General features: G+C 40.4%; 1 protein-coding gene across 1 annotated transcript; it reads right to left on the bottom strand.

Annotated features, from left to right (window-relative positions):
• Nucleotides 1–6,422: 6,422 nt before the first annotated feature.
• On the bottom strand, nucleotides 6,423–8,030 carry LOC146675377 (uncharacterized). Its single transcript, XM_085402520.1, has 4 exons — nucleotides 7,976–8,030; nucleotides 7,174–7,881; nucleotides 6,929–7,064; nucleotides 6,423–6,692 (listed from the first exon to the last, which is right to left on the bottom strand). The coding sequence occupies exons 1-4, from the start codon at nucleotides 8,028–8,030 to the stop codon at nucleotides 6,581–6,583; spliced, it is 1,011 nt and encodes a 336-aa protein (XP_085258646.1). The 3' UTR covers nucleotides 6,423–6,580.
• Between the last annotated feature and the right edge of the window lie 4,252 nt (nucleotides 8,031–12,282).

Raw genomic sequence — 12,282 nt, 5'->3', positions numbered from 1 at the left:
ACCTGTTTTGATTCCCTTGTTGTTTTTCTGTAAGTTTGATAACTGCAATACTATTAGGCCTCTGTCTATATTTACTGTTTGTTTAGTAATTAAACCTAGTTTTGGTGTAATTTTGTGCTCGGGAAGTTTGCACTTTACCATCGTGCTCTTGTCCGTTTGTGCAATACAAGTAAAAGTAATACCCATATTCATGTTGTAGACTGTTCTCTATGTTATTCCTCTGACACATTAATTGAAATCAGCTGATTAAAGTGCAAATACAACTTGATATTTGGAGGTGAAGATGGAGAGTGTAAATAAAGAGTCTTTATTGTTCCCAACCCAGAGCCTGCGCGTGAGTCCATTCAGTCTCGTTGTGAAACTAACAATTGAACTACTGAACTACTTTTTCAAGTAATGGGTTCCATGCCTAACCAGCTGCATCAAAGCCTTATATAACCTATTTGACTCCAACGTGTTGGATGCAGTGGCATAAGGCACTGTGTAGTGGAGTGGGATTATGATGTGGGGTTGTTTTTTCAGGAGCTCAGCACAACCCCAGTGATAGAACTGTTAATGCTTCAGCACACCAAGACATGCTGGACAATTTCATGCATCCAACTTTGTGGGAACAGTTTAAGGATGGTGATCATTAATCACAGTGCAGATAAATCAGAAGAATGTTTGCATCATGGGATTTGTACAGGTTTTAGTGGTTAATTTATCTCTCATATGAGGATTTATGCCACGTATACACCACAAAGAGCCTTGTCTTCCCAACCAGCATACTCCAGAATGTAATCAGCCACACTCATCTGCTCTTGTTGCTAACTGAACAAACAAGCTGTTGTTGCAGCCATATGGTGCAGCATTGGGTTAATTTCCTCATCAAAGACACTTTTGAAATCACTGGTAAACTCAGCACAACACAAATCCTTGCTGTAGTTGAGAATGGCCTAAGCCCATCTGAGAGTCCTTCCTCTGAGGAGGTGAACAAGGTAAGAACTCTTTGATGCATCTGCTGAGTAAGTGAGACAAATGATTCTAAACACTAGTGAGCACTGTGTGAGAAAACACACAGTGGTTTTTATGTAACTTGCTGTAGACGGCTTGAGGAATTAGAAGAGCTGTCTCCAGAGGCACTTCTGTGATATTTTAGAGAGGGAAAACTTGGAGGAGAGAAAGAAAGAAAACGGCATGTCAATCCTAAACATACAGGCAATAAATAGAAGAAGAAAGCATACAATAATGAGACAATCACAAGACACACTTTCTACCTTTCTTTCTTTCCCTTCGTTTGTTCTTTATTTTCTAATGCTTGTCCATTTCATGGTTGCAGAGCATATCCCGACTGCCATAGGGTGAAATTAGGGGTACACCCTGAACAGGTTGCCATTTTGCCGCCAGGTTAACACAGACAAAAGAACATCATTCACACTTTAACTGTCCAGAAACAGCTGAGTGGTAGGAAACAAATGCAGACTCATTAAGCATTACAGGGAGTGCAGAATTATTAGGCAAGTTGTATTTTTGAGGAATAATTTTATTATTGAACAACAACCATGTTCTCAATGAACCCAAAAAACTCATTAATATCAAAGCTGAATGTTTTTGGAAGTAGTTTTTAGTTTGTTTTTAGTTTTAGCTATTTTAGGGGGATATCTGTGTGTGCAGGTGACTATTACTGTGCATAATTATTAGGCAACTTAACAAAAAACAAATATATACCCATTTCAATTATTTATTTTTACCAGTGAAACCAATATAACATCTCCACATTCACAAATATACATTTCTGACATTCAAAAACAAAACAAAAACAAATCAGCGACCAATATAGCCACCTTTCTTTGCAAGGACACTCAAAAGCCTGCCATCCATGGATTCTGTCAGTGTTTTGATCTGTTCACCATCAGCATTGCGTGCAGCAGCAACCACAGCCTCCCAGACACTGTTCAGAGAGGTGTACTGTTTTCCCTCCTTGTAAATCTCACATTTGATGATGGACCACAGGTTCTCAATGGGGTTCAGATCAGGTGAACAAGGAGGCCATGTCATTAGTTTTTCTTCTTTTATACCCTTTCTTGCCAGCCACGCTGTGGAGTACTTGGACGCGTGTGATGGAGCATTGTCCTGCATGAAAATCATGTTTTTCTTGAAGGATGCAGACTTCTTCCTGTACCACTGCTTGAAGAAGGTGTCTTCCAGAAACTGGCAGTAGGACTGGGAGTTGAGCTTGACTCCATCCTCAACCCGAAAAGGCCCCACAAGCTCATCTTTGATGATACCAGCCCAAACCAGTACTCCACCTCCACCTTGCTAGCGTCTGAGTCGGACTGGAGCTCTCTGCCCTTTACCAATCCAGCCACGGGCCCATCCATCTGGCCCATCAAGACTCACTCTCATTTCATCAGTCCATAAAACCTTAGAAAAATCAGTCTTGAGATATTTCTTGGCCCAGACTTGACGTTTCAGCTTGTGTGTCTTGTTCAGTGGTGGTCGTCTTTCAGCCTTTCTTACCTTGGCCATGTCTCTGAGTATTGCACACCTTGTGCTTTTGGGCACTCCAGCGATGTTTGCAGCTCTGAAATATGGCCAAACTGGTGGCAAGTGGCATCTTAGCAGCTGCACGCTTGACTTTTCTCAGTTCATGGGCAGTTATTTTGTGCCTTGGTTTTTCCACACGCTTCTTGCGACCCTGTTGACTATTTTGAATGAAACGCTTGATTGTTCGATGGTCACGCTTCAGAAGCTTTGCAATTTTGAGACTGCTGCATCCCTCTGCAAGATATCTCACTATTTTTGACTTTTCTGAGCCTGTCAAGTCCTTCTTTTGACCCATTTTGCCAAAGGAAAGGACATTGCCTAATAATTATACACACCTGATATAGGGTATTGATGTCATTAGACCACACCCCTTCTCATTACAGAGATGCACATCACCTAATATGCTTAATTGGTAGTAGGCTTTCGAGCCTACACAGCTTGGAGTAAGACAACATACATGAAGAGGATGATGTGGACAAAATACTCATTTGCCTAATAATTCTGCACTCCCTGTAAGTGAACTCAAAAAGGCAATTTTAATACTGAATACTTGAAGAATCAGGCCTGGTTGAAGATCTGGTTTTCTTTATTCACATCCAAAACTTGCTTAGAAGACTACAACCACACATCCTTTTCTTTAAATGAGTTCAACAATATTGATTACAAAATAGAAAGAGGTGACTATAATATATAAAACACCCAGCACGCCCCTGCGGGCGGTTTATCCTTCAAGCTCGGGTCCTCTACCAGAGGCCTGGGAGCTTGAGGGTCCTGCGCAGTATCTTAGCTGTTCCCAGGACTGCGCTCTTCTGGACAGAGATCTCCGATGTTATTCCCGGGATCTGCTGGAGCCACTCACCTAGCTTGGGAGTCACCGCACCTAGTGCTCCGATATATATATATATATATATATATATATATATATATATATATATATATATATATATATATATATATATACACATACATATACATACATATATATATGGCAGGCAACATTGCAGACATAGAGGACAGTTACAAGTACCTGGGGATCCCGCAGGCGAATGGGAACCATGAAGAGGCCGCTAGAAAAGCTGCAACCACCAAGTACCTGCAGAGGGTCAGGCAAGTCCTGAGGAGTCAGCTGAATGGTAAGAACAAGATCCGGGCCATCAACACGTACGCCCTGCCCGTGATCAGGTACCCTGCTGGGGTAATAGGCTGGCCAAAGGAGGAGATAGAAGCCACTGACATAAAGACAAGAAAGCTCCTTACCATGCATGGAGGGTTTCACCCCAAGTCCAGCACAATGAGGCCGTACGCTAAGCGGAAGGAAGGGGGCCGGGGACTGGTGAGTGTCAGCACCACAGTCCAGGATGAGACAAGGAACATCCAAGAATACATTGGGAAGATGGCCCCAACTGACCGAGTGCTCAGTGAATACCTCAGGCAGCAGAAACCCAAGAAAGAGGAGGGAGACGAGGAACCATCATGGAAGGACAGGCCCCTGCACGGTATGTACCACCGGCAGATAGAGGGGGTGGCTGATATCCAGAAATCCTACCAGTGGCTGGACAAAGCTGGACTGAAAGACAGCACAGAGGCACTAATCATGGCAGCACAAGAACAAGCTCTGAGTACAAGATCCATAGAGGCTGGGGTCTATCACACCAGGCAAGACCCCAGGTGCAGGCTGTGTAAAGATGCCCCAGAGACAATCCAGCACATAACAGCAGGGTGCAAGATGCTAGCAGGCAAGGCATACATGGAACGCCATAACCAAGTGCCTGACATAGTGTACAGGAACATCTGTGCCAAGTATAACCTGGAAGTCCCGAGGTCAAAATGGGAGATGCCCCCAAGGGTGGTGGAGAATGACCGAGCTAAGATCCTGTGGGACTTCCAGATATAGACGGACAAAATGGTGGTGGCTAACCAACCGGACATAGTGGTGGTAGACAAACAGAAGAAGACGGCCGTAGTGATCGATGTAGCAGTTCCGAATGACAGCAATATCAGGAAGAAGGAACACGAGAAGCTGGAGAAATACCAAGGGCTCAGAGAAGAGCTCGAGAGGATGTGGAGGGTGAAGGTAACGGTGGTCCCAGTAGTAATCGGAGCACTAGGTGCAGTGACTCCCAAGCTAGGCGAGTGGCTCCAGCAGATCCCGGGAATAACATCGGAGATCTCTGTCCAGAAGAGCGCAGTCCTGGGAACAGCTAAGATACTGCGCAGGACCTTCAAGCTCCCAGGCCTCTGGTAGAGGACCCGAGCTTGAAGGATAAACCGCCCGCAGGGGCGTGCTGGGTGTTTTTTTTATATATATATATATATAATACAACATAACTACAGGTTTATTTAAAAAAAGAAACACAAAAGCCCCAGATCACATTACATTGCACACAATTTGGATGTCAACATCTAATGAATGAATGTGTCACAGCTGCAGTGGCAGACATGTGAAGTGATGAGGGAAGGCCCCAAGTGCAGGAACTGATAACTGGCATACACTGAGTGAGCTTTATTTTCAGTGTGGATGAAGTACAAAGAAAAGTAGAGAATGGCAGTGACTTAAACTAAGAAAGACCTAAACTGGGAAAGCTAACAAGAAACATGTAACCTAGAAAAAAACCTAACCCACAGAGGGAACAACGCAAATGAACAGAGAGGATGACAAGCAGACAAACCATCAACAGAGGACTACACAGGGCTTAAATACATGGGCAGGAAAACAAGAGGATGGGGAACAGGTGGGAAAACACTCAAGTCTAAAAAAAGCATGTTACTACGTGGAGATCTGGAAGGCTGCTCCAAAAATGATCCGATTATATTTGAAATATTTGTTCTATTCTCTTCCAAACACCAGCTGTGTATTGTAGGTTTTGAATGTTTACTAAAATAAAAATAAAAGCATCCTAACCTAACATCTCACTTGTTTGTCTTTATCCAGGCATACATGTGTACTATGTTTATTAAGAACAGTGTTGGGAAGGTTACTTTTAAAATGTATTCCACTACAGATTACAGAATACATGCCCCAAAATGTATTTTGTAACGTATTCCGTTACATTACTCAATGAGAGTAACGTATTCTGATTACTTAATATATTATCATGCTTTTTACAACTACATGAATGTACTATTGCTGTGTAATTTATTACTATTACTGAAGATAACTCGCCATACCAATAACAACTGGATTTTTAAATCTTGATATAAAATGAGTAACAGTAGGGTGGGCATTAGGTAAGGCTGCACTTTTTGCAGCGATCTCGTATAGAAAACTGTTTCACGCGTATATAAAACAGGTCCGCAGCTCCGAACCGTAGTAAAGGGACCTCTGGTTAATACGTCGGGTTCGTGTCGGGCTCGTAGCTGAAAACTAGCTTTACTTTGTTGTCTCGGTCAACTTTGCTAGCGAGAGACAGAGAGAGGAGTTGAAAGGCTGCTTCAACAGAACTTATTGCTTGGAGGAAAAGACGAACACAGTGTACAGTCGAGCCTTAATAGCTTTTACTTACAACTGGGCCTATGAGGGGCATTCTTTAGGGCTATGCCTGTAACACTCTGCATATTGCCTCCATATTAATAAATTTTTGAACAATATTTTTTAAAAGTATTTTGTCACGTCATTATGCGGGCCGCAAGTAGGGGTGACATGGGCCACATTAGAGCCTCTTAATGCCTGTTTTGTTTGGGTTTCCACCGGAGTGGAATTACCAAAAATAGAGAGGACATAGCCTAACACATGAAAGATCCGCAAAGATGCAGACTTGACAGACTCTGGAACAGAGGGAATCTTAAGCACAGAGACAAAAGTAACTAGACGTGGAACACAGAGACGACATAAAGACAGAAACTAAGACTAAGCATACAACTCACGGAGAACAGAATTAAACCTTTACCAAGAACAAAGAGGAGGCACAGAAACAGAACAGAAACCTAGAAACCAGGAACTATAAATATATTACAAACAGAAAACCATAATCCACAGAGTATAACTTAAACCAAAAACACAAACCCCGTGACAGTGTGGATTTTTTTGTCTCACTAGAGTGGAAAAAAATGTAACCTACTGCTTGACACTAGAGTAAACACATTCATTCTGAGTTTTTCTCTGTCTTTTCAATCTGTTGGGCAGGTTAATGCTTAAAGCAGCGTAGTGGAGGTTGTCTGCATCATGGCTACCCTGGTAAAAACAAATTTGAGAGGTAGATCAAATTACAGTTTCTGGAAAAAAATATTTCAAAGTAATATGTGCTAAAATATTTTTCAATATTACTTTAATCTGAACAGATGAAATGTACCTCTGCAGAGGGAGTTGAAAGTCTTGTTTGTTGATGGCCTGAATGTAAAATACAAAAACAGCAGTCTCACTTAAAAGTCCAAATCAGTGAATAAAAGCTGTCAAATGCAGCACTTTTTTCCAGTACCTGATTTGAAGTGGTTTCTTTTGCTCATCTTGTAGAGAAGAAAAGCCAGTAAAACAACCAAGGTGGAGGTAAAAGTCAATGCTCCACTCAAGACGTACACCAAGACAAGAGATTTTGCCTCATCTGTAAAGAGCCAAGAATTCTGAGCACAGACTTCTCTATATTTTAGGTTTTCTTTTCAGATAGATAATAAAATAACAGTCACAGATATGGGTTCTATACTGCTACTTACCTCCAAACACCAGCGTGGTTCCTCCTCCGAACAGTATGTGTCCACATGAGGCGACAGCGCAGTAGTAGATCCCAGCATGAGACACATTCAGGCTTTCCATTGTCAAGTTAGAGACACAGGTGTGTGTTCTTTTGTTGGCTTTCCTCTCACACTGATCATTCCTGCCGCCATGGGTGTAAATGAGTCCTGGATGAGATTCTTCAGAGTCTTTGAACCAGTAAATACTGTGTTCTCCATCACAAGTCCCAGTGTGTACTGTACAGTTCAGAGTCACAGAGCTTCCTGGCTGGATGGTTTCAGAAGCTGACTGTTGGACCACAGCCTTGATGTTAAAGTCTGAATCTTTAACACCAACAGTAATGCTCTCTGAAAATGTTGATGTGTGTAAATAGGAACATATACAGTAGTAAGCTGCTGAGTCTGAAATGCGCACATCTGAGATTATTAAGTTGTTTTGACCTGTTTGAGTATCCAGGGTGAAGCGTGGATCACTCTTGAATTCACTGTGAAATGTGGCATTTTGTTCATATACATAGAAGGTAGAAATGAGTCTTGGTTTCTCTGCCAATGTTTGCTTATACCAGTAAAACCGTGGAGTTACACCATTTTTACTGTAACAATGCAAAGTCACGCTGTCCCCAGTTCTAACTGATATGAAACGTCTTTCTTGATGACCAGATGAGAAGAACTCCTGGTTGTTCACCTGAGCTGAAGTAAAATAAAAGACAGAGCAAATACATTTTATAGACCCTTAAAAGCATGGAAATATATTCAGACTGCAGTTTCAAAACCGTAAACTCACCCATTTCCCCTAAGAACAAACATGTTAGACAAAAGACAAACTTCGTAGGTGTCATTGTCTTTAAATAATCCTGCTGAATGAAAAGAATCTCAAACCTGTCTCCACTCTTGTTAGAGAAGACTGTGTGTGATTGGCCAAGCAGAAGTGTCACAGTATGTCTTTTAAGGAAAGATGATCACATGTTCAGAGCAGCCAATAGTGTTAGACTTCATGATTGAGGCAAAAATAAAAAATAAAACTGTTCATAAATAAAGAAAACAGCACTGATCAATCAACTCTTTGTACACACTTTTCTTAAAAATTCTAAAGGCCCGTTTTTCATCTGAGTATGTGGACCAGGGATTGCCCCCATCTCTAATCCACTGATTTTCAGGCATGGAGGAACAAATGAACCGTCCATAGGAAAAAAGCAAAGAAGATATCAGACACGGTGGTTGAGCCCTGACTGACCAGTTTGAGTCTTTCCGAACTGCTGACTTAATACGAAAATATGATAGTGAGTGATTTTACCATTCACGTAGATGCTGAAAACAACAGCCTAAACAATGCATTTAATTAGCTAGACTCAAAATCTAAATGAGCCCACCCACCGCTTTAATCATATTCTGCATCTTGTGCTATATGGTGTAGAAACCAAACACTTAACAGTATCCCCTGAAAAGTCAGACCATTGCTTAATAACATTGAAACTTACAAAAATAGGCTACACAGCAGTGGGGAATAACTTTGATTAGAGTAGATATATTTCTGAAAGTGCTGTAAGTAGATTTAAGGATATAATTCTTCCACTTCTTCAATGCCATGTGCCAACACAATAGAGAGCAGCTACCTAAACTTTACTCCCACAGAGGTCAGTGATGTTGTGAACAGTGCTACATTCTCTCTCCATATGACTCTGGAACTTAGAACTTCTAAGTATAATAACATCATGAGGTCATTCAACACCACTCAACCACAAACTGTAGACAATATTTACATAACCTGAATATGAACAACAATATTTATATAACAACAGTTATCTGTTACTTATGTCTGAGGAAGACACTGCATGGTTTAGGTCAGAAAATAAGAATAACAGATGCAAGCTATCTGAAAGTGGTTGGCCACCACTGGTAACACACTATGTAATATATGCAAGTAAATGTTTTGTTAGTCTTTGGGTTTACTATGTTTTTGGTGTTTGAGTAATTGAGTTGGGCGGGGGGATTGTGGTGGCTAAACTCGAGATTCACATTTTTACATTGGGAATGACCAAGATGGACAAGATTAGAAATGAAAACATCGGAGGGACAGTTCAAATAAGTTAGACAAAACTGAGACGGTTATGTCTCAGTTTTGTCTGTCGGCTTTTGTCAAGCCGACAGGCGTGACAAAGTCAGGAAGACCTGGAAGATAATTAATCAATATGGTGAAGAAGGGATGCAGAGGGTTGGTGTGATGGATACCAACAAATAGGAAAATGTACAAAGAACTCTATTCACTAGAAGAAAATCCTACTCACAGAAGCCCAATCATGGACAATAAAGAGTGTAAAGAATACATCAGTACAATGTCACGCCAATTCTACATCTATAACATAATAACTAACGGTGAATTTGCAACTCACAAAGCTCATTACATATACAAACATGGGCTTTTGGTATCTCCATAGTTCTAGTTGTGGCACAAAAGGAACCATAATTGATCTGTGGCACCTCAGAAACACTGCTTTAGGACAGGAAATAATACCTCACGTTATAGTTGACACACGTTAGACATCATAACTATTATTGATTTCCAGACAATGTGATGACAATGTGATCCTTAAAGACGTGGATTTGATTATAAGTCAATTAGACCTTTTAAATTTGACCTCAAAACCTTACAGCAATAAACCACTGTGGTATGGAGGACCACAAGAGCCGCATGCTGTCAGGATTTGTGTCGTGGATGAGAGGAGGAGGACCCAAACGCTGGACTCACAGGTAGGTAGGTGAAGGTGGGTGTTTATTGCCGATGGAGTGAACAAACAGAACAGAGGTAGGAAATGGCTGGCTGGACGGCTGACTGAATGAAGAAAGGACTGAATGGCTAGCTGACTGAACGCAGGCGGAAACGACAACATAACATCAATGACACCACAAGGGCTGAAGGGAAGAGAGGGCTTAAATACATGACTAACAATGACAACGATTGGAGACAGGTGAGTGAACAGCTGAACATAATGAACTAATGATAAATGGGAAGAGGACTGAACATAATGCACACAGACCAAGGCTAACACAATAAAACAGGAAGTGGAACAGGCAGTAGATAAACAGTGAACGTGAACTGAAAATACTGGGTCAACGACCCAGAAACCCTGACACATGCATAGAAAGAAAGAATTATCTGCTTAAATAATGAATTGTACAATAAATTATGCAATTGTAAACCTTACTAAAGTAATTTCTTAGTTAATAATGTAATTTAAAAACACTATTTTAAGTCAATATTTTAAAATGACTTTTCAATCCATTAATAAATACTTCAAATCCAGCTCGCAAGAAAAATCTCATTTCAAAAATCATTTTCAATTTCCAAATTAAAAAACTGATTTTCAAAATCTTTTTAAAAACACAATTTATATAAGAGAAATAAGTAAACAGATTAAAAAATCTAAGGATTATTTCTAACGATTCCACTCCTCATTTCAAAATCCATGTTCCTTTCCTGTTAGCTCACATCTTAGCTATTATTTTAGCAAATAGACTAGCTTTGGGATTAACTATTGGATTACCTTCTGGATTAGCTTTCAGATTAGATTTTAGATTTTTTTATCTCATTTATGAGATCCTAAAGCAATGCAAATTAGCCACACAGCGCAATGTAAGGAGCTCTGAGATTGGTTGGACAGACATAGACTTGTTGCCTGGATTTTTCTACACTGCTGTTTGTGCTCATAGCTTTGCTCTGCTAAGAAGTGCGTGTGCTTGTACAAAGGCCATTCAGCCTTGAAATGCCACTTTACACTCTGCCTGACAAAGATTTAATAGAGATATGTGATTGAGGTAGGTGAAGAAGGAAAGGGACCCTGCAGTGAAACAGAGAGCTAAACCTCCGAGTGCGCGCCTGTGGACTCAGCCTGACCACCTGTTGAAGCTAACGTGCTAACATGGCTAATGCTAGCATCACCTCATGTAACCCCACTCTATTAAGGGCCATTTCTCAATACTCACGTACGCAACTCTGTACTCATGTTCTCGCAGACTTCATAAGTTCACACAGGAGTCCGGACTTCCTGAGAACGTAGCACGATTTTTGTACAATTTGAACACGAGTGTACTTGATGATGTTACAGGTCAGCCTAACATGACCCGGCTGGCTCGTCCCACTCAAATATCAGATCAGAATTTTACAGTAAACATATATATAAATGTTACTGTGTCAGTTTTCATTGAAAAATAATAAAGGAAAAATATTTTATGAATTACTTTACCTGTACTATAGCAAGATGTGCTCTAGTACAGAATAGGATGGTGCACATATTTCAGAAATCCAACTATAATTTTACATGCAAGCTCACTTTTTGCAGGTTAATTTGCAAGCGATATTTGTATCGATTTCATACAAATACCAGCAAGTAAGGCCCAATGTATTTTGAACAGACAAGAGCAAAGTAATGCCATAATGAGCAGTGCTAACCAAACACAGCATTTCACACTCTAAGTTTTAGGACGTTGCAACAAAGAACAAAGGGAGAGTCAGACAAACTTGCACCACAAAAATGACCTTTGATGGTGACTGTGCTCTGTACTAAAGCACACGAGCCACTCTACATCACAACTTTCTTTTGTTGACTCTATTATCTTAAAATTAATGGTTTTTAGTTGTAAGATTGAATAACTCTTATCCAGTGTTCATCTTCATCTAAAGTCATAATACAAAACAAATATTGTTAACTAATATATATATATATATATATATATATTCTCCAGTGAACAGTGGACACACTCTGAAAAACAAAAAAGAAGCCTACATTTTCAAAGCTGCAGAAGGGGTGTGCAAATCAAGCAACAGGGGTTTCAATTTTTATTTTCTGACAAAATATAGACATGAAAATTCATTATATACACAGCAATGTTGAAACTAGTCTTGTAATGCCACTTTCTGCACTTTCTGTCACTATCTATCTATCTATCGATCGATCTATCTTCTGACAGAGAAATTGTGCACTGTTGTGGATAGAAAACAGTGTTATCACAAGGATAACATAATGTCCACCTGACACTACACTTGAGAGTCTTTGTACTTTACATCTTATGGACCATGAAGATTTCGGACAAGTC

The sequence above is a fragment of the Rhamphochromis longiceps genome, linkage group LG3 (assembly GCF_057381845.1).
Source record: "Rhamphochromis longiceps isolate RC_006_pf linkage group LG3, R_longiceps_female_GT1.1, whole genome shotgun sequence".
Taxonomy (NCBI): domain Eukaryota; kingdom Metazoa; phylum Chordata; class Actinopteri; order Cichliformes; family Cichlidae; genus Rhamphochromis; species Rhamphochromis longiceps.
The sequence above is the reverse complement of the archived record's forward strand: the minus strand, read 5'-3'. Positions and strand labels throughout refer to the sequence as shown.

Bases quoted from the DNA above. Each gene is read 5' to 3' on its own strand.
- LOC146675377 (XM_085402520.1), bottom strand. From the start codon at position 8,030: ATGACACCTACGAAGTTTGTCTTTTGTCTAACATGTTTGTTCTTAGGG. The intron at 7,882-7,975 runs GTGAGTTTACGG...ATTTTACTTCAG, and splicing joins TTTGTTCTTAGGGGAAATGG to CTCAGGTGAACAACCAGGAG. The intron at 7,065-7,173 runs GTAAGTAGCAGT...GGCTCTTTACAG, and splicing joins AACCACGCTGGTGTTTGGAG to ATGAGGCAAAATCTCTTGTC.